The sequence below is a fragment of the Manis pentadactyla genome, chromosome 1 (assembly GCF_030020395.1).
Source record: "Manis pentadactyla isolate mManPen7 chromosome 1, mManPen7.hap1, whole genome shotgun sequence".
In the NCBI taxonomy this organism is placed as follows: Eukaryota; Metazoa; Chordata; class Mammalia; order Pholidota; family Manidae; genus Manis; species Manis pentadactyla.
The window spans coordinates 187312647-187335348 of record NC_080019.1 but is presented as its reverse complement, the minus strand read 5'-3'; the positions used below and the strand labels follow the sequence as shown (position 1 = coordinate 187335348).

The window sequence follows — 22702 nt, the reverse complement described above, 5'->3', positions numbered from 1 at the left end:
AGTCACCTTCCATTCGCAGCCCATCCATGGGGACAGGAGATACTCAGATCAATGAATCCACATCATAGTAGTTCCTACTCTCAGGTGACTTTTTAATGACTCTCTAACGGGGGTTTTCTGGAGACAGTCCCTCAGTAGAAGGACAGTTTATAATATTTGGAATGACAGGCTGTAGAGGAGACTCTTGAACTTGTGCACTGTCTGCACCCCAATATGGAGGTTGCCTCCGCCGCCCCCACAGAGGGCTACCTCTGGTCAAGAGGAAAAGAAACTAGGCAGGTCTCACCCTAAGCTACAATTACCTCCTTAGTCACCCAACAGAAACGGAAGGTAACCAATGGTGACGAATGACTACAGATTTTGACTACTCTGTCTTCAGAGAGGTCCCAGGTCTCAGAAAGCTCTTGCAAGTCAGCTAACGCTCGGCTGTCTGCTTCTATGAGCCTTGAACTTCGGGGGACTCAGTTTTGGTTTTGATTTTGTCCCGTGAATCTTAGGGGCATGACTCAGGGAGGAGAGAAGAAGGAGCAGGCCCATGTCGGTAGTTCGTGATTGGCTCTGGCCCCAACTAGCTTAGTGTCTCTACTGTACTGTCACTTTCTGTGCCTTTCCTCGTAGGCTTCTCTCAATCAGGCATGTGTTAGCCCATGACTTGAGGGTGACTGTGGGACACTGTGTGCGTGTTGCATATGTGCATGTGCACACGTGTGCATGTGTGTATATGTGTGTGAAGATACTATAAAAAACAACGGAAGCTATACCAGCTCTTTGCTTACATGAAGGTGCTACATTCAGCTCAGTCCAAGGGCCTTTTATCTTGCAGTATGATGAAAGAAAAGTGAGAAAATACAAGCTCTGCAGACTATTTAACTTCTAATGAGATAGTGTTCCATGAAAGTTTCCATGTTCCGTTGTATTTTTCCTCAAAAGCTACTTTTCCTGAGCCCTCCACAGCTCCATCTCAGCTGAAAACTTCAGTTCAAACTTCCTTTGCCCCAAATGAATTCTGCTTCCCTATAGTCTAATGGAGGACTGTTAGATGGCATAGTCAGGAAGGATCTGAGCATTCGTTCAGTCAACGTTTAGCGAGGCTGTTATGTCCCAGGTGCTCTTACAGGTGCTAGAGATGCAGCCATGGAGAAAAGAGACAAAATCCCACCCTCATGGAGCTCACAGCCCAGTAGGCACAGACGATAAGTAATATTAATAAGTGCTATGGAGAACACCTAAGCTAAAAGACTGGGGACTGGCAGGGTTGGGGAGAACTGGCAACTTAAACTGACGTTGAGGAATTCCCCCGGGAGAAGATGAAACAGAAGCAGAGACAAGAAGGACAGGAGGAATCCTATCCACAGGTAGCTGGTGAAAGCTGTGCAGAGGAACAGGAGTACCAAGGCCCTTAAGGCAGGCGTGCAGGAGCAACAGCAAGGTCTTCGGTGTGGCTGAGCAGAGTGGGGGATTCACAGTGTGTGCCTGCTGGCTTCGAGTAAGGAGTCGTTACCTGAGAGAGCAAGCTCCGCAAAGTGCCACTCTGACCTCTGAAATGTGTGCTTTAAGCCAATGTGAGGAGCCACTGTAAGACGGGGGTTTGGGAAGCCCCAGGATAGGGAAGCTCCTTGCACAGGCAGACTCAGTGGTCGCTCGGTCATCTCTACAAGAGAACCAAAGCTCTTCCCGGCCAAAGGCATCGCCGTCCCTGTTGGTGATTCTCCTGCGGCAAAGTATCATGTCTGTAGGATCCCTAAGTATGTAGAAACACATTACCAGGAAGGGGTGGCATGTAATGCACTTTTCCCCACCCCACTGGCTCAGTATAATGTATCTGCTTGGAGGAAGTAGGAGGAACATGATCAAGGGGAACAGAAGCCTGTACAGGGTACATGGGGCAAGGGCAGGGGTCAGTTGTACGAGCAGGGTCAAGGGCATTAACCTCAGGCCTGCGTTCCTCTTGCCATTTATGGGAAGGGATGAGCCAGGAACCAAAAAGTATCATTATTTTCTAACCAATAAGAGATGCAGAGAAATGAGACCCCGGATTAAGTTTTGGCAGAGTGGCTTTCTTCCCAGCTGAAGCCCCCAACAACTTACTTGCAGGTGTTAAAGTGAGTTTCACAGCCTGCTCCCTCTGGATGTGGCCTTTGGGTGACGATGGAGAAGGGCAAAAACAGAATGGGTTGTCCCAGGTGGTAGGGTTAATAGGAAAGACTCAGGGAAGGCCTGATGGGGGAGGAGAGGACCATGAAAACTGCTGTCCGAGGTCACTAATACTTGTCTGAAAGGCTGCTGGTGACACAGCAGGAGGCGGAGGGAAAGCAAATTCTCAGGATGTGTTGTGCAAGGCTTCTGAGCACAAGCACACAGAACAGTAGGGAGGCCGGGTCGCAGCCCAGACTCAAGGTAGAGCTCTGAAGACCAGCGTGACTGCTGGACTTGGGACTGGCTCCCAAAGGCCAGGTATCTGCCTGAAAAAAGAGAAAACTTTGGAAGTCCTAACATCATATGAAGTTATTCAAAACACCCATGCTTAAAGTTGTCCGACGAGAACCAGTTGAGTAGCTAATTGCTGCAGATGTAATTGCTCCGAATGCTTTTAGAGCCCCTCAGAGTAATCCATCTTAGTCCTTTAATTCCAGGCTTCCAGTTAAGGAGGCTGGGTGATGAAGAGACTTGCTCTTGTCCACAGGGATGATGGGTAGAAAAGCAGATTTAGAATGGAGGTTCTTAACATGCAGACTGGCAGCCCCGTTCCCCTGGTGCCATGCTTTTCTCTAGGGGAGGGAAGGATTATAGCGTCCACATGAACACCCCCATCCTTGGGGGCACCCAGAGGTCTCAACTGCAGCATTTCTGGAGCGGAACAATAGGCTCCATGTAACCCTTTCCTGCTCTTCCCCAAAGTCCTTCCTTAGCTGGCAGGGCAGGAATTACTTCCCACTTGAGAATTCTGGGTTCCCCCTACAGATCAACTGATCGTGACAGTGACTGATTCGCCTCAGTGATGGTGGGAGAGAAACGGTCACACACCTTCCTGTCTGCAGGGCAGGCTTTTCATTTTCAGGCTGCTCTTTATACATCAGAGAATTTAAAAATTAAGAAAAAGACTACCAAATAGCTATCACCAAAGCAAGCAGCCACTCAGTGCTCATGGACGTGTAGTCTAAACACAGGTCCGGGAAACTTGGTGTTTTAGTGTCCAGTCCAGGGCAGATAAAAAGCACACTGAAAACATGAGCACCGTTGGGAGGCACTCCTGTCACACTCACACTCCCAGAAGGCCCCTGGACCAGCAGCAGCAGCACAGGGAACTTACTAGGAACCCAGATTCTCAAGCCATACTCCACACCTACCAAGCCAGAATGTCTGGTGTTTCCCATGCCCACTCAGGGTGTGAGACACAGCTCTGTCTCTGAGCAAGCTGGGAACAGACACAGGGTTGTAAAAGCAGAGAGTGCAAGTCATTAAAGTGCTCTACTGACTCCGTGATCTACAGATCTATAACCCTGTAGGCCTCTCCTCTCTGTTCACTGGGGGTTCACAGACATCAGTCTTCCTAGGCGCACTGAGCATGACTGGGGTGGGGGGGTAGAGGGAGTAGATGGGCTTTCAGACCTGTCCTCTTTATCTAACTGGCTGTGTGAGATTGGGTAAATGGCATAACCTCTCTGAACTTCACTTCCCACACGTGGGTTAAAAAAACAAGGCTGATTGCTCTGGCCCTTCTCCAGTTCTGAAGTATTGTTTGTGCTAGTCTCTTGGTGTAACAATATGGGAAGGAGTTGGGGGGAAAAGTCAGGCCACTCAGGTTTACATAACATTAGATAATATATAAACATGGATATATAATACATATTCCAGTATACTAACATATATGTCATTTTTATTTGCATTACATATTGTGTGTATGACATATACAGTATATATAATATGGATCAACCATTGAATTAGTGCCCACCATTGAATCAGCCAGCAGATGACTACGTCTGCAGTTAGAAAGGTTTATTGTTCCACCTGCGAGGTGCTTCAAGGAAGAATCACATTCATATTCAGTGCAATTGCTTTAAAGCCCTGATGATTCTAATGCCCCTGGAACCTAGAGGTTAGACTGCAATTAAGAAGTAGTTGTAAAGTAGTTATAAAGTCATAACATAGTTATAAAGAAGTAGCAAATAAGGGGGGGAAACGCCATGTTTTTATATCCAGATCCATGTTGCTAGTATCACCTTGCTTGGTTTTAGAAGAATCACAACATGATAGATAGATAGATAGATAGATAGATAGATAGATAGATAGATAGATAGATAGATAGATAGATAGATAGATAGAGTAGATGTATACATACACACACTAGACAGCTATCTCCTTGATATTATCATTTTGCATATCTTTTTCTCGACCGCTAATCATGGTATTATTTCGAGAGTACACCTTCCCAATTTTTTCTGCTGAAAATCAAGAAAACTACTAAACCCATATCAGAAACAGGTACTAACATGATGACTGCCAGAAAATTATTCTCTCTAGCCAAAATTTTCCAAGAAAAGGTGACAATTTAGACTTATGTGTTTTCTTTGATAGAAAAATCATATACTTTGTCACAGATCAGCAGTGGTTTCTTAAAAAGGCAGTTCAGGAATGAATGAGAGATACATACCTACTCAGTCTAGTTTTTATAGCAGAAAACTGAAAGCTGGTCTCATCCATCACAAACATCATAACATCTAGGGATATCTTATGAGCAGCCATCCCAGAAAACTACAGGATGTATGTCTTTGGAGTGAAGAAGTAAAATTTAACACCTGAGATTAACTTATTTTTATATTTTATTTTATAATTGTATCATTTATTTTATATTATATATTTTCTTTTGGCTTTTTATGATTCTGCCTATATAATAAAATTCTAATCAAGTACTTTTTTTCAGAATCATGAGAATGGTAATAGAGAAACAAAATTTAATATCTTCTCAACTCTGCTTAAGATTCAGTAAGCTGTCCTAGTATGAAATCTTGACATAGCCACTATTTTAAGGGCCACCATGTAAACATCACAGTTAACTTCCAACATGCTCAAAAAGCCAGGCTGCCAACATGCATATGTTTGGGGTTGCATCATAATTCTACCAGAAGGTTTGATCCAGGGTTGAATTCCCTGTTGCCTTCTGAAGCCCGGTACTCAGGAAAGAAAGAAGAAAAGTGAATTTGATAGTGGACATTTTCCATACTCCTATATTTAAAAGTCAGGGGCAAATTGACATTTTAATTGCACACAGATACAGGAAGCTGGAGACATAAAGCATTCATTTTCCCCAGCTTGAAAGTTTATGTTGGAAGCTTCTATATTTCACACAATATTATTTTTTGGCACATGAAATCTGCTGGTTTCAGAAACAAAGAATTAGGTATTCCCTTGATCTAGTTTATAAATGCATCTGAACCACACCTTTAATATGATAATGCTTTTTATTTCCCCCCGGTGCCTTGGTGGTACAACTCTCTAACACACTTGTGAGGAAGGGGCCCGAGATTCCCTGCAAAAGCAGTAATGCCCTTACTTACTCCCAGATCGCAAATGGGGAGGGTGTTGGAATGAACCCTTCTCCCTCTCCTCCTGCATAAAACCCAGGCTTGCAACTCTCAGGGCTTAGGAAATAGCTTAGAGTGAAGAATTGTTTTATCTGAGAGTTATGCCCGAACATTCCTGCTAAAGCAGACAGTCATCAGTTAATCTCTGTAAATGACTACACTTCTGGCAGGTGACAGCTGGTACAGAAATTGCTCACTAGTTAAAACTTTTTTTCTTTTTAAGCAGAGGGCAGTGGAAGGGAACTAATAAAAAATAATAATAATCTCACATCGCACCTGGCCCCAGTAGTGGCTTACCTGAGATGACGTACTTCTCTTTGGTTTCTTGGTGGCATGTGGTCCCCAAACTGGGTGGCTGAGCCAGATACCTGACAGCCTTTCTTCAAAGGCCAGCTGGAGACTCCAAAACACTGAATGCCATGTATTTACAGTATGTCGTACACATCATTCCCCTAGATCACCCCCTGTCCTTGACACAGCATTCTTCAAAAATGCCACTGAGTGCCCAAGGAATGTGAAATTTTCAAATGGGTACAAAATCTGCTGGAAGCCTCTGAACCATCACTTTGGCAACTGGCATTCTTTCTGAGGCAGTAGAATGCTCCAGAATCATTTTTCCTGCCTCCTTCTCTCCTTAGCTCCCCATACCAGGTGTTAGGTCATGGTAGGCATTTTATGCTTTGAATGGCTTTTGAATTGGAATTATTTGTTTCTTTACAAGAAAATTTCAGATTTTTCAGTCTGACCATCAGGATGCTGAGAATCTGTCACAAAGATGAGAGGAAGGAGGAATCCAGGAAAGTCCCATCTAGAGTTAGTGAATGATACCATGATTGCCTGAAGTAGACTGTTCTAGAAAAAGACATTTTCATACTTCTGAGGGAAAAGGATGACAGGGGTTGTTCTGGGACCTGCCCCATGGCCTATCGCCCACAAGTCCAGTGCTTAAAATACGCAGCCGGTATGAGGCCTCTCGCATGTGTGCTGGGCCTGTGTGACTCAGGCTGTTTGTGCTCAGGCCGAGTGTTGTGGGCTACAGGGCTGAATCAGAGTCCAGATTCGCCCTGGTGACACATGAAAAGAGGGAGCGTTGCATTGGAACTACACAAATATTATGCTTAAGTATTTTTCCTCATTTTGGAGCCAAACAGGTCTTGTTCATGATACAATCACTGAAGTATAGTGGGTCCTTTTTCTGGTCTGGAATTTGAGACAGTGTTGACTGTGCCAAGGGGCCTGGCAGCAGGAAGAAACGGCCAGCCATAGAGATTTGGAGCCATAATACAAGTTATAAAACTTACCTTTCTAATTGTAGCAATTGGGAGCTGGGCTAAAATGCACTTCTCCCACCCCCACCTCCACCCGGCTGGGGCAGAGGAATGAGGCGACCCTCTTTCTCGCTGAGGATTTCAGGGCATTCAAAAGAGCACTCAATTGTGGCGCCAAGCAGATTGCTTCTCCAGTCTTATTTTGAGGTTACTTGACCATCAGGGGAGGTGGCAGAATTGGTCAGCGATTCTTTATTGGAACTGCAGGGCGAGGAAAGGGGTGGCGGCGCATCCCCTTCTAAACAGGAATGACTCCCCCGGCCGCTTGTGGCCGCATGGGTATGTCATGGATGCCTCAGTTCTGCTCGGTAGGCTTGTGCCTCTGGTTTGATGACATTCTGGGGTGGGGGTGGGGTGGGGTGAGAGAAAATAGGAAGCCCACCCTCCCAGCCTGTCCTATGTGCATAGCCTCTGTTCCTGCATCCTGGTGACAGTGATTTTGACAAGGAGCGAAGTGAAGACACTTACTGTCTGTATAGACACTGAGGGGCTCATAATGGATTCCTGACCCCCTTGGGGAGCTCCTCCAATTAGCTGGCAGCGTCCTTCAGGCTCTAGTGGGGCTGACCTGCTGGGAATACTGGACCTGAGAGGCCTGGCCTGCACCTTCTGTCAGCTCTTTCTTAGATGGTGCACCTGAGAAAATCAGCTTCAGGGAAGAAAGAATGCTTGTGAAAAGCTTAGGAGGAGAGAGAGAACAGGAGGGGCCGAGGGTCTGCTGATGCCCCTCATTTAACAGGAAACCTGACCTTCCCAGGGGCTGTGGGTTTGCAGCCTTACCTTGTTTCCTGTTGGAAGGGGCAGGCCTGGAAATTCCAGGCCCCTCTCTGCTGCCTCTAAAACCTGCCCATGGTTGGGTTTGCAGCAAGGAGTGGCTGTTCTGATGCCACTGGGAGGGCACCTTTCCCGGCTGCCATAGCTCAGCCCGCAGTGAGTGGCCACGTTCCAACCGTTAATGCACCTCCTCCCTCCCTCCATCACTACTGCCTCCAAGCCCTGCATGCCTACTCCATCCTGCCTGGTGGAGGTAGGCACAGAGGGCTGGGGCAGGTGCTGAGGCCCAGACTCGGGGAGCAGCCAGGGTCCAACAAGATGGAAGGGGCCCCAAATTTCCACTGGGAGCCAGCCAAATGTGCAGATTTCCAGCAAATCCACACTGGGGGTGAGGGGAGAGGGAGGGGAAGGACAAGAAGACCCCAAATTTCAGAAAATCCACAATACATTTTCTGATCTCTTCCCTCCCTCCTTCCCTGCCTCCCTCTCCCCTTCCCACCCCCTCCCCACAATAGGACATCGTCAGAAACTAGATGATCAGACCAAGCCTGGGAGCTTGTCCTTTTCCGAGCGGCTCAGTGAACTGGAGCACCTGCGTCGCACAGCCATGAGGGTCAGCCCACACCACCCAGCCCCCACACCCACCCCTCGGGCCTCTTTGAACCACTCCACTGCCTTTAACCCTCAGCCTCAGAGTCAGATGCAGGGTAAGTACTGGACAGAGCCTGCTTCCCCCTCTCGGCCTTGGGCAGAACCCACCCAGACAGGTCCTGGCTTCTCCTCCATGCTTAAAGGGTGGTCTGCAAACTAGCAGCCTGGGAGCTTGCTAACACTCAGTGTCTCTGGCCCACCTGGGACCTACTAAGTCAGTCCTACATTGAAACTAGATCCACAGGCATAGCTACATAGACTATGGAGAGTTCTGTATATATATGTAGATAATATCTTAAGAGTAAGCTTTGGCTGTGCTACTTTCTTACCTAACCATTAGGCTCGAAGACACACACACACACACACACACACACACATCAGGCAAGGTGGAAGTCAGGATGTTTCGAGTTCTTATTGTCTTCTTGGGGTTTATAGCTAATACATGTTCTTTTGAAGATAATAAAGAAATAGTGGGAATGTCTGGATGCCATCACATTAAAGATATTATTTACAATAAATAAATTTGCCATCAATAAAGAATGCAGGTTACCACTCTCACCATGGGGCTAGTTGGCAGTTGCAAACACTGTAAAATGCAATAACTGCGGAAAACCCACTGTGCCAAGTGAGATAATACACAAAGTTCCTTTATACTCTAGCAACCGCTGATGTCAGTGATTATTTGCTCTATGATACCATTTCAAATTTCTGAAATGCAGCCATTTCCTCACTGCCATGCAGAACACAGCTGTATATGATATGGTCACAGTAAGATTCCTTTCTCAAAGTAGCAAGCTTGTTTAACTCAAAGGGAAAGATAAGCAGTGCATCTGGGGGAAAGGGCAGGTGGCCAGCAAGGGACATGATCCTGGCCCTTCTGGGACAGAAATGAACTTCCACACGTTTTCTCAGTTTGAGTTGTATTGTGAGACATGCAAGTGTCAGAAGTTCTTTAAGGTTTCTGGGCCAGTAGGTCTCTTTGGGGGCTAGAACATGTGGGGCTCTCTAAAGGCAGGCCCATTCTCTTGACAGAGCCTGGTAGCCCCTGGCATTAGCTCTCTCAATTATGTTTCTGGCAGCGGTTCTTTCATTTGAGTAGAAAATTCCCCCAACAGACCTTCCCATGAAATTCTATGCACAGAGCTGTTCAGTGGCCTATTTGTAGAGTGGCCCTGTTGTATTCAAACAAAACCCTAAAGCTTGACTTGGGAGGCCACCTCTCATCAGTGGTCTCAGGTGTATTTAGGTCCCATGAAACTGTCAGCTACCTGGTGCTTAAAATCATGAATACTTGATTCAAAATATGCATATTGATTTTTTAAAGTTCCAAAGTGCAAGTGCGTACAGTAAATTAGATCAAATGACACATTAAGTGAGATGGGTTTGGGGGTGAAATGATACTTTTCTTCTAAATAAAATAAGATTCTTGAGGCAATTCCTGGATTGTGTGATTAGGGCCATTTAAACGAATTTATATCATCTCCAGGTCTCCACTGGTTTCTTACTTTCTCATTGCATAACTACCCATTCATATGACTAGACTGATACAGGGATTTGCCTCTTTTTACTGAAACTAGAACAAAAATATGAAGCATTTTTAAAGGCAGTGGAAATTCAGCCACACAGGGCCAGTTGAAGTTGTCACCATTAAATCAGCTTTGTTGTGGACAGTTTTGGTGAGGAGTGAATAGCACCTGATTTCCCTCCCATCTAGTTTGCTCTAGAAGGGATGTGAGCTGAATTGAATTCTTGTCCTCAGCGGGCAGCAGTTCTTCGGTGGAGGTATTACTGTGGACAGGCACTCTTCAGCTCTTTGGAATACTGTATGCTTAGCAGGATATCAGATTTAACACAGAGCATCACCTCTTCCTTGGCCCTTTTAAAAACTTTTTACTTCTGCAACATCTAAGTAACAGTAACTCACTTTTAGAGTGCCCTAGAGGCTTAGTTGCTACTCTAAAGAAATGTGTTAACTGTATGGCTAGTGTTCTTTCTTTCCAAAATACGATTTGCTACTTATTCAGTACTTCACTTGTAAAATTGTGGGAACAACTTAAAAAAAAATAAGTATCCAGGATATTTTCATGGAAAATGACTTTTCCTTTTTCTTTCCTATTTTTCTATAAGAAAATGCTTTTTTACCCTAGTCATGTTTTGAGTAGACTCTTGGGATTTTGTTCTGAAATTAGAAAGTTAACAGGGATACCAGTAAAGTCTCTTTCAGCCATAACCTTCATTTTCTTCTTGACAGGTAGGAAAATGGTTATTTTCCTGGCTTAGCTCTAGAGTTTTTATGTTATACTTAAGACGATGCTTTCTATAAAAATTCAGCATGTGTTTATGGCTCTCTTTGAAATGGCAGCAGTTGTTTTAAGAAAAATATCCCAAAGGTAGTCAGAGCAGTTCTACAGTGGTGCTGTACAGATGTGTGCGTGTTCTCAGCACTGCAGAAATGTCAGCAGCGGGGGGCTTGGAGAGATTATGGGTGGACAGAGAGGCTGAGAAACCGTCTTGCTAGGTAGGACTTCATCTGGGGAGCTATGCCTGCCCCTTTAACTCTGTCCATAGGAAATCACAGACACAGAATAACGCCTGTATTTATCTAGAACCAGATGTGCTTGAGAATCACTCAATACAGACATCTCAAATTATCTGGAGCAGGGTGCAGATGGAAAAGGGGAGCAGGTTGCCATGCCACCAACCCATTGTGTATATGTGCTGAGGTTTTAACTGTGAGGTCTGAAGTTAATTTCAACTTCCTATTTTTCTAAGTCTTAAAATTGAATAGAAAGCCATTTTGCCATGGCTATACATTTTTGTAAGTGAAGACATCATCTTAAACTTCTACAGCCGAGTTTCAGAGTTCTTTTACAGTCATAGGAAGAAAAAAAGACATGTGTCCTTTTAAAAGATGGACTGGGGAAGCTTCGAGAGAGACAAGGTGCTGATACGAATCAGTCATACCTCCTCCTTAAGAGATGGCTTCAGGCGACCTGAGCAAGTAATTTTAAGAATTTGACTCCTGGTTTACCAAAAATGATGCACCACACTTAAAGCAGCATAATGCCCTCCTGTCTGGGAAGATGGAAACAGAATGCTATCTGCTGGTGCAGACAACTATCAAAACCAGACACTCTTAAAAGGCCAGTTTTGTTGTTCTTGTGTGTGATGCCTGAGGTTTAACTCTTTAACTGGACCAGTTATGATATAGTTTGGCATAGGTCAGACCTTCTGCATATATTATTCGGTTCTCACCACAATCCTGTAGTGTGGTTAACAGAGAAACTGAACCTCAGAGGTTAACAATTGCCCAACATTTCCAAGATAGTGACAGACTTGGGCTCAAACCCAGACCTTTCTGGCTCTAAAGCTGGTGCTGACGGGTGGCAGTTTCTCCTGGGCTCTCGCTATTAGATCAGAGATTGATTAGATGCAGCACTGACCAGTGTCAAGAAGAATCCGTCGCCAAGGGGGAGGAGGGAACTGTGCTGGCTGGTCATTCATTTGGCTGGCCTGTGTTGACTGTGTCTATTATCATGACATGTTCATAAAATAGTAACTTTAGGTCTGGACTCTGTGGTGGGCACCTTAATACACTGTCTCCTTTTGTGATGTGTACTTTTTTGCTTTTAAAGATGGGAGAAAAGAAAACTTCACTTAGAAAAATGACTCTCTAAGCATGAGTGAATGGAAAATGAGTGGATTGGACCACTTTCTGTTTACTTCACTGGGGCAACAGCCAGGTCTTCCTACATGTAAGAGTCTCTCCTATAGACCCACCAGGACTAAAGCCTTCTTAACATCAAGCCCAGGCAATATCCCATCAGCCTTTAGGAGTGTAGGTACCTTGCTTTGAGGAACCCTTATGGCCAGAGAGGGCAGATGGGGCCAACCCTTCAAATCATCTCTGATTTTTAATATTCCAAATGATTTTTGTTTTGATAGTGATCTTCCCCAAGAGTTAAAGTTACTCTGGAAAGACCATATTCTGGTGCTACTGTCTGAAGCTTTTTGAGATGCTGAATTGACCTCGTTTCTCAGCTTACAGGGTTACTTATGTCAATCTTTATCAGCTGGATTGACAAATGGAAGAAAAAAAAATACCTTTCCACTTTCCTGTAGAAGGAAAGATAAATCCCCTGGCCAGCTTGGGAGCTAAAATATCAAACTGCAGAGCATTTCTTCTCTTTCCTTCTCCATCTCTCTGTCTCTTCCTCCTTTCTTTCTCTCCTAGTAATTCTACAAGATCAAAAACAAAGTCAGGGTGGGGGCTGCTTGATTACCTTGGAAGAAGAGGTTACAGTCAAACACCAGAAATTCTTGTATGTAAATCTATAAATGGCCACCTAATGGTTACACAAAATATTCAGGGTCCTAGAAATCAACTTATGAGATGTGCTGTAAACATGAAAAGTGAGTGATTTACAAATAACTCTTTTATGTAGGTGTGGTAGAGTTCAAGAGCCTTTCAAGGTCTATGACATAAGAGTCTTACACTGAAAAAGCCTGAATCAGATGTTCCAAATAAATAAAAATAAATAATTGTAGGAAGAAGGAAGGAGGGCAGGTGGGGGAGGGAGAGAAGAAAATAAAAACAGTGATATGAATGCAAAAGGAAGGACTGGGTGTTAAGTGAGATGACAGGTGCTCCAGCCATATCCTGTCCCTCCTTCTGACAGTGGGCAGAGAGGTTACAAGTTAGCAGAACTAGAAGCTCTCTCAGGGCAGGACTTGAGAATTCAGTTACCATTTTCCATGTTCTTGGCTGGTGTAACATAAAGTCAAAGTTTAAGGCAGGTTTGTAAAGTTCATGCCAATGAATTGCTTAGTAGACGTTCAGGAAGGGGGAAAGGAGAATGGGGAGGAAGATAAGTCTGTTTTTTCCTTTAAAAAGCCCCTACAGCCTTTCCTAGTCAGCCTCTGTTGCTTGAGTCTGATGTGGCTGCAGCCTGTCTCTTGTTCTTGCCTTCCACGCACTCCCACCAGGTACACTGTGGGGCTTAGCGTGGTAGCCAGCCTCACTTTGCTGAGATACCAACACAAGGACTCCCTTGAACAGCTCTGTTCAGATGCCTCTGCTCTATTCACAAGCACCTCACAGCTAAGTGCTTAATAAACCAGCCCTTCAAAGGTGCTGCCAACTTGGCGAGCTGTCAGCACCCTAGTAATCATAAACCACATTTTAGTGGGGCTGCGTTTCCAGACCAAATGTTTTCATGGGTGTCATTCATGGCGATCAGCTAGTTTTCCGGAGCATGTTGTTAATGCCTCGTGGACATCTTTTCTAATTAAAAGAAGCGTTCACTTTAGGGCTTGATCTTGATAAAATATCCCTTTCGTGGATTTGATGTGTTCTGAACTTTCCTCTTATTCTTGTGTTCTATGGGCCAACACACACACACACACACACAGGTTTTGTTCAGAAGAGTAAGTTCTTAACAAAGCTGTAGTTGGAGCACTTACTTGGTACGGAGGGTTAAACAGCAGGAGGGTTAAACTGAAAATCTAACAGCCAGAAAGACAGCCGAGCATAGTGGCTAAGAATGAAGGCTTATCTGGCAGATCACCATGGTCCAATACCACCACGTATTCCTGTATGACTTTTGGTAAGTTACTGATCCCCTTAAAGCATCAGCTTCCCTATCTGCAAATGGGAGTAATAATTACACTTGGAGATCCTAGGACCTTTGTGAAACATGAAGCAGTGGACATTAGAGCCAGCCCATGGGTGATACTTAATAACTTAGCTATTAGGATCAACATCACCAAACTAAGTGTATGAGCATCCTGGGGCTGCTGTAACACATCTCCACAAATTTGGTGGCTTAAAATGACAAAAATTCATTCTCTCACAGCTCTGGAGGCCAAGTTTCAAAATCAAGGTGTCAGCAGGTCCACACTCCCTCTGAAGACACGAGGGGAGGACCTTTGCTGCCTCTTCCTATCTGTGGCGGTGCCAGGCATGGCTGGGCAGCCTCCCTGCAGGCCCTGCCCCCTCTTCACATGACCTTCTTCTCTGTGCCATCCACAATTCTCTCGTATAAGGACACTCACCATTGGATATAGGCCCCAACCATATAACCTAGGATGATTTCATCTCTTAATTACAGCTGCAAAGGCCCTTTTTCCAAATAAGGTCACATTCAGTGTTCCGTGGGTCAGAGCATGGACTTATCTTTTGGGAGGCCACCATTCTATCCATTATGCCACAGCACAAAGGATAGGGAGCATCTCGTGAGCTCAGAGATAACTTCCTATGTCCGTCCTGCAGAGCAGGTATTACAGGCAGGCAGGTGTGAACTTGGTGTCTCATATCTGCATGCCTCTATCATGTCCTCTGGCTACTATCATTTCGGCCCATCGTTTGCTTCTACTCAGTATCATGAAGCTTTTATTTCCCAGCCAGGAGAATGATCTTTTTTTCTAGAAGAGATCAGATATTCCTTAATATTTTCTAGAGCACCTATTCAGAATGGAACCAGAGGGTCCAACAGTGCTACACAGAGAAGGGGGGCTCTGTCCTGTGTCACAGGAGCAATGCAGACCAGGAGACAGGAGGCAGGTGCCTCCTGCCCTAGCCTCAGAAAGCTCATGACATCATCAATGGTGCTAAGCATAGCGGCAGAAGATGACAAAAACACCACAACCACCCAGCTGGGATGGACTCAAGAATTTGACCTCCCTGAACTAGGCATCTCTCTGTTGTTTTGAACAAGCTGCCTTTTTAAAAGTGGCATTGTTATTGAAAGGCATTGTGGACCAGACACCCATTTCAGAAGGCGGGTGACTCACTTTGCATATCTCATAATCCCAAATGTACAAATCACCAGAAGACAGCCTTTCAAATTTGGATATTTAAAAAAGAAACTTTGACTGCGGGCCATGAAGCTGTATCCAAGCTTACCAAAAGTTTGTACCAAGAGAGGTACAAACAATATATGCTGAGATGAAAAAAAACACAAAAGGCTCTGGATAGAAAGCTGCTCGGTTTTCTTGTCAGGAGGGGTTCTCCGTACTGAGTTGGTTTTGCTCATTTGCATTATTTTTCCCCACATCACGAAACAGAAATGCAGGCCCACTGCAATTCAGTTGTTTTAGGGCATGTATAATTTAAACAATGCTGAAGAACTGTAGGGCTGTGTTTCCTTCCCTCTGGTTCTCAGAGCGCCACCACCAGACCTTTTAGGGGAAATGTCCAGAGGCAGAGGGGTTCTCTGGCCTCCATTGTCAAGAGCCTCCTTGGTGTAGATTTGTATTATATTTTCACATTTTACTTTCAAAGCCTTAGCCCCACATGGGTTTTCTTGTTATTGAACAATTGCCTTCAAAGCAGTAGAACAGCCCAATTGTTATGGAGATTAAAGATACAGATTGCAAAACGCTGTAAATAAAATCTTCACTGACAAACCCAGTTTCTTTCCATAGACCTTTCTTCCATAATCTCTTCCTGGCAGAACATTGTATGTTTTGATACTAGAGATTCAGTTACCAGCCATGGTAAATAAAACAAAATAATTATTTTAAAAAATAGTATAGAACTCACCCTAAAAACAAACATTGGCCAATCATATTTATTTTCTGTTTCTTTGTGCACTCCTGAGGATAAATAGGGGAAAAAAGGAATGTAGGACTTCATATCCTGTTGGTTTTTGATTATCAAACTATGGAAAGTCTTCAGATGGAGTGTTAGCCAGTTCAGACTCTCGTAAATGGCATAGAATATGATATTTATGTTAAAAAGGAGAAAAAGGCATTTTCAAGAGAAAACAGAAGCATGGCACCGAGAGAGGCTGGGCACAGAAGAGTCATTTTCTCTGGACACAGGCTCAAGTGCCCCAATCTTGGGCACCGTCATTATTTCACACCACCTCAAGGTCATGTGGAGGGTTTAGGAGATTCTCAATAGAGTTTCAAGATTTTGAAAAACATCTTCCAATTGTAATCAAGGGCAAGAATTAGCTACCCCTTTTGTAGAGGTGATTCTCCAGAGGATGAAACCCCTGCTTTTTTGTGGACAAAAGGGAGGAGGAGGTGGCCCAGGACTCTGACCTGTGCACCTCACATCACCTAACAGCTGCTGGGTGGCCGTGACACCTGAGCTTGAAAGCACCCACCACCAACCGGAATGGTGCTTCTTTCTGCACACCATCTTGGTTCTCCCACCCAGTGCTACTGAATCTGAGCCTGTGTCCCTCTGGAATGTAGAGGAGGACTGCTGTGAGCCTGCAGCTCTGGGGCTTGGGCGTGGCCGTGCTGTAAAAGCAGAGCGCTCCTAGGGAAGGCAGGTGAGTCGGGCCTCTAAGGGGCCTGGATGAGTCAGCAGCACCCTGGGTGTCACCGGCTCACCTGTCCATCAGAGCAGTTAAGTCTCCCGCATCTGTCACCTGCCAGTTTTCATGGTGAAAGAAGTCCTCTATGCAACAGCTTTATGTGTTCAACCCGAGTCATCCCAAGGTCAGATCTGGGACCCAGGAGCTTACACTGTGCCGATTACTCCTCCCATTTTTGGAAGGGCCACATACAAACACTTACCTGGGGGAATTTAAAAGACCATCTGGAGGTTAAAAGGGAGGAAGAAATAAATCTAACTAGTGATTGCACTTCTTGGAGCTGCAGGTTATCCAAGGGAAGCGAACATGGTTGTTTTATTAAGTCTCATGGGGTTACTGCACCATTGTGGCCACTCACACTCCATTAGTGCATCTCGCTGTACATATCAGATGGCAAATTATATAATGATAAAGTTATTAAAATATCTGTAAAAGTCAGCACAAGCTCAAGGGCTTGACTTGGCAGTGCTGCCCATTAAGTGATGTATTTAGATCGCTTCTCTCCAGGTCTGTTAATCTTCATCTGTACATTGCTGTAAATTGGCCGCTACATGGAACAAAAATAATTGCCTTAGGTTTAAGGCATGCTTCTGCTGGTCACCAAGAGGGCTGGTACCTTAAGGCTGAATGCAGAATTTTTTGAAGCGGGCAGTTATTCCCACCCCTCAGTTTTGAAACTGCAGCATCTGTTTATGATGGTGTCTATACCCAGGTTGTTATTGAAGCAGTTGCCACAGCGCAGTTATGACAAGGACATTGCCCAGTTCACATGCTTATCATAGGCAAAAACACAAAAACAAAATATCTCGCATTATAGAATGAGCTGCTGGTGGTTCATTTAATCCCCACCCCCAGCCACCCAAGAGGTGCATGACTGGGTGCTGCCTGCTGGGTCTCCTCGATTGCTGGGCAGCCATGTGACCTGTCACTGCTTTCCTTACCACCAAGTGCCAGGCCCCTCATCTATCATGTAAGCAATTAGCAAGGTGGTCTTAAACTCTAATATTCTGTAAATTCTAGATACTGCAGCTCCCGGGGAATAACAAGTTGTGCCTAATATTCTCAGAGAAGCCAGTAAGAATGGCCCAGAGCACCTCTGCTCTGCTGCCCCTGATTAAAAGACTTGTTTTTTTTGGCAATATTTTTGCTGTTTGATCGGGCTTTGTGAGCCACCATATGTTGCTAAATGAGAGAAGTCATTGCCCAGACGTGGATCTGTTTAATTTAATATGATTTTCCACAAATTACAAAGCATGACTTCAAAATTGAATTTGTGCAGAATTACAGATGGCCAATTCAGGTGGAAGGAAGAGGAAATCTCGTTACTCTTATTCCAGAATCTCTTCCCGATTTCCTCATTTGATTCTTTCACGCCTTGGGGGAGGGGTAGAGAAAGAGGCATTAGAGGGTCTATAAGGAATTCCTCTTATTTTTCAAACTTTTTCCCTGGCCATTCATGGCTCCCTCAGAGGGAGACACAGCATTGTGGAGATGTCAAGACAGAATGCCAGTTCTTCTGTCCATCCATCCCATCAGTCAGAATAGAGCTGTCCCTGCCATCTTATCATCAGAAGGGACTCTGAAAAAAAACATGGATGTACCCAGAATGCACTTTATGAGGAGAGCAGAATCTGGATCTATATAAATTAACATTAAAACCTATACAGTGGATAATGGATATGGCCTTTGGGCTTCCATCCCCAGGTCAGCTGCTTTCTAGGTATGTGACCTTGCACGAATCACTTAAGTGCCCTGCATCACTGTTCCCCATCTGTAAAATGGGTGAGGTAATTAACAGCACCTAATATGTACAGAGTTGTGAGCATTAAATGAGTTAATACGCATAAAGCCCTGGGCGCCTGGTTCACAGTAAGCACTGCACGCACCATGAACTCGAGCAAGGACTGAGATACACTTTTGTCAAGTATTTAGTGTAGAGCCTGGAAACACTAAACAAACGGCCAGTATTATTCTTTGTCTGTCACTGCTATTACTGTGCCCTTGGTGGCACTGGTGTGTCATATCCGTCCTCTCATCTGAACTACACAGTTGCCCGTGATAACTACCTTTGGGGTGTCCTTGTTCCCCAGGAGTGAGGACAGCCCTTGGGCGATCTGGGCCCTAGTGGTTTTAGTCTTCATTCAAGTTTGGTTTCCTGGGTAAACTCTGACAGGAGAACCCGCGGGCCCTGCTCCACAGGGTCAAAAGGAAATGGAAAACTGTTGCAGTTGAAAGTGACCTTCAGAGCCCTTTATTTTACTCATGAGACCCCAAGGCCCGGGAGTGTCCATGGTGGGCCGTGGCAGAGGCTGACCGGAACGCCAAGCCCAGGGTGTCCTGGTCGAGCTGGCCAGGCTTGCCTCCGCCTCGAAGGCAGCCCCAAAATGTAGCCTCTGCTGTCGGCATGGCATGCTCTGCTTTCCGCTGCCTTGCCGAGAAGTGTGTTGTTTCCTGAGGAGATGAGTCCTGAGACAGGTCCCTGCTGTTGTCCCTGCTGTTGATTCTGTATCCTGTGCTCCTTTGCGCCCCCACTGTTAAAATGTTGAGGAGTAGGGATTTTCAGAGAGGTGAGGATAGAAGGCCCATCTCAAGGCCACCCTCGGTCCCTCTCAGTCCCACCAGGCGCCCCCAGCCCTGCTTCTTGGTGGGGTGTGGGAGGAAGCAAACAGCTGCAGGGAGGCCGACAGGACATTCCCTGACCACAGGCCCACGTGGGCAGCAATCTGGGACGAACCCTGACCAGTCCCCTTCCTTGCATGAATTGGACACACTCAGAGAACGTGAATGGTCAGCCTCTTCGGCATTTTTAATGAACCATCTACAAAAGGATTTCTTTGAACCGAGTTTCACCCTCCTGTGTGATTTTAAGTAAATACCTCCCTGTGCCGATTCCGCCCACAAGCCTGGGCCTTAAAAGCTGCCTTGCGGCTTGGGCTGGCGGACCAGAAGAGGGCCAGCAAACAGGTGTGCGAGTGAGACAGGGCAGAGGCCAGGAGCCGCAGCTGTGGAAGCGGGGCGAGGCAGCTCTGTCAGGCTGGGGCTGGGAGGACTGGTGCTGAGTGACAATCCCCTCATCCCAGTTAAGGACACCACTGCCGTCCTCATGCCATTTACTCCCTAATAGTGCATGGCACTGAGTGAGGGAGCTAGGGCCAAATATGGTGTGCCTCCAAGGGCCACTCCCTTGTCCTTGAATTCAGGGTCAGGGTCATGCAGGCAAGGCCAGAGCTACCCCACAAATGTGACAAGAACCCCAGGAGTGGACAGCAAATGCCATCTGTCAGAAGCACTACAGCAGTGGCTGGCTTCTGGGATCCCTTCCTTTGCAAAGACTTGGTGACGTGGTAGTTGCATCCCCAAAATGAAACTTAGTCAAGAGTTAATCAGGAGAAACTGACTGGAGGTCCCCTAACTAGAGGTGTGGACCTGTCATTGTCTCTTGAACTGTCATGATCACACCCCCAGGGGCTTGAGCACCAGGCTGTGCGCTGTCCTGGGGTTGCCTTCTAGGTCTGAGAGCCACAAGTTTCTAAAGAACAGATGAGAGGAGGTGGCCAGTGAAGGAGAATGCTGTGTCACAAATGGTCTTTTCTTGCTCAAAGAAACAGACCCACTCAGAAACATAGCATGCAGTGGTGTGCCAGTTTTCCCCCAAGGGTAATGATTTCCCCTGATCCAGGCAGCTTCACAATGACTTTGAACATCTAACTACTGGAGATGAGTGAATCATAGAAAGCCTGACCAGAATGCGATGGTCGTCCCCCTCATTAGATAGATGAGAAATTGGGGGCCCAGAGAGGGTAAGTGACTTGCCAAAGCACACACGCCCAGTGCCCATATTCCATTGCTCAGCTTTCCTCTGCCTGTCCTTCCCAGCTTGAACACATTCCTAGAACTTTGATACAGCAGAGTGAACCTTTCTGAGAAGTCTCTTCGAAACAGCACGTATGTGAAAGAGGGGCTGTTGGAACAAGATAGGGCAAACACCAGTGTGTCTTTGCACACTGCTCCACCCAGGTTCTCATCTTTGTATTACAAAAAAAAAAAAGGGCTCAAATAACCCAAACAGGCAGGGTCTGATCTGCAGACAGTCTGCAGGCATCCGCCCAAGAAGCTGCCGGCCGGCTGGTCCATCCTCCTCTGATTTATGTTGTGTGTGTTAAGCCTTAAATTGTTGAGACTCTGGCTGGCTGCAGTGGTATTACTGGAGGCCTGGTGCATGTTTTCAGCTCAGAGAGCTGGCTCCAGTACTGAAGGTGTTGGCCCCGAATCAAGACCAATCTCACACCTGTCTGAGACAATGAGCGCCTTGTTAGACACATCTCCAGTCACGGCGGCTCCGGCTGCTTATTTTTCACATTCAGAACAGGGAGGGGGAGTTTGGGGGGCGCCGGGAGAAGCCATGGCAAGACTGGGAAATGCTGGGGTCAGCTGCCTCCCCTGCCCTCTCCTGCTGCCTCCTCTACCCACCATTTTATAAACTTGTCCTTATTTTTGGAAATTAAAAACAAACAAATAATACCAACAGTAGCCCTCTTATGAAAGAGAATTTCCTACTGCAAAACAAGGAGTTTGAGGCCTCTTAGAGAACAAATTCACAGTCATCAAGGGGTGAGCAACGCAGTGAGAAGGCGGGGCAGAGGTGGGGGCCCAGCCCGTACACCGGTGCCGAAACCCGAGCTCCTTCCACACAGCTGGGTCTGTCAAGGAAAGGTTTTCTCTTTTTTTTGTCCCTTCCACTGCAACATTTCAGTGACTGGAGCAGTAAGCAGACGGGAACTTTTTCCCAGCTCTGTATTCTTCACTAATGAAACGGCAAATGGTTCTGTCCCAGTCTGTCCCCTCTTACCAACAGAGAGAACAGAGATGGCCACCAGCACTTAAGTCTGCAGACCCTCTGCAAATCCAGCTCTCCAAAGACCCTGATGCTAGCAGCCGCAGGGCAGGACCTCTTATAGGCCCAGGCTAGCACGAATGGCTCCAAATGATCATTATTCACTCAAAGCCACCATGAAATGACTTGCCTTTCATAGGCCTGCACTATGTGGAGGTCCTTAGGATAAAGCCACCCTTTGCTGCAGACCCCACAATGCACCCCACCCAGTAGCACCCAGGGGTTCCTCCCCTGTAGCTGTCCTGTCCTGTGGGCTCGAGTAGCTCAACAAATCTCCCAGCTCGTTCTCAATAAGCAGGGCTCTTACCTGAGCTGGGAGGCATTGGGGTGTCAGTAGTCACTCCATTCTGTTTGTTCTCCTACCAGAAACAGGCAGCCCTCATCCTTCTTACCTACAACTACTAAGCCCCATGGCTAACTCATAACTTCAGCCTTGGGGACATGACAGGGAAAACGTGCAAGCTGTTTATTTCATCTGAGACCTAGGATGTCAGCAGTGCAATGGAGCCGGTCTGTTTTTCTTACTGTAAATCACTTTAATTCAGCCACCCTGGTATCTCTCTATGCATATCAACCAACACTTCCAGAGCAAAATGAGGACAAGTTTCAGAGGCAGCGGAGTGAGGTGTGGTCAACAGCAATGAGTGACAGAGGATCTGGGGACTTCTGACTCCTCTCTAACCTGGTATGAATCCCTGCTATGTGACCTTGTAGTGACAACAGGTGGGAAAGCCCCTGTGCAGTGTGAGTGGGCATCACTGTCGAGACCTGCACTCCTTCACTCTGTGTAAGCACATCACCAACAGAGGAACATGGCCGAGGAAGCAGACGTTGCCTTTCTAGCCATCTGATGCCCAGGGAGGGCCTGCTGCAGAAATCAAAGACGCTTCCCATGGAGGTTACCTCAACCGCTGCTCTTCCAGCTCCTGGTCCAGTCGTGCCCCTGCCTTTCTCTGGCCCATAAGATTTCTCCCCTGAGCCATCTGTGCTCTGAAACGACCACAAGGCCCGCAGACCAACTGGAGGCCACGAGGCCCTGAGGTCACTGGGAACTGCTGTCTCCTTACCTGCCTCTCCTCTGACCTCCATGCCACACACACCCCCGTTCCCATCCTGCCATTCTTCAGGGCACCTCACTTGCAC

General features: G+C 46.2%; 1 protein-coding gene across 11 annotated transcripts in view; it reads left to right on the top strand.

Annotated features, from left to right (window-relative positions):
• Positions 1–22702, top strand: part of RUNX1 (RUNX family transcription factor 1) — a 244093-nt gene that overhangs the window by 187297 nt on the left and 34094 nt on the right. For 9 of the 11 annotated variants that reach the window (XM_036880186.2, XM_036880185.2, XM_036880187.2 and 6 more), the window contains one exon: positions 8200–8391. The exons of the other annotated variants lie outside the window; for them this stretch is intronic. In XM_036880186.2, the coding sequence (XP_036736081.1) occupies positions 8200–8391 (192 nt within the window). The remainder of the gene's footprint in view (positions 1–8199; positions 8392–22702) is intronic. 11 annotated transcript variants of the gene reach the window in all.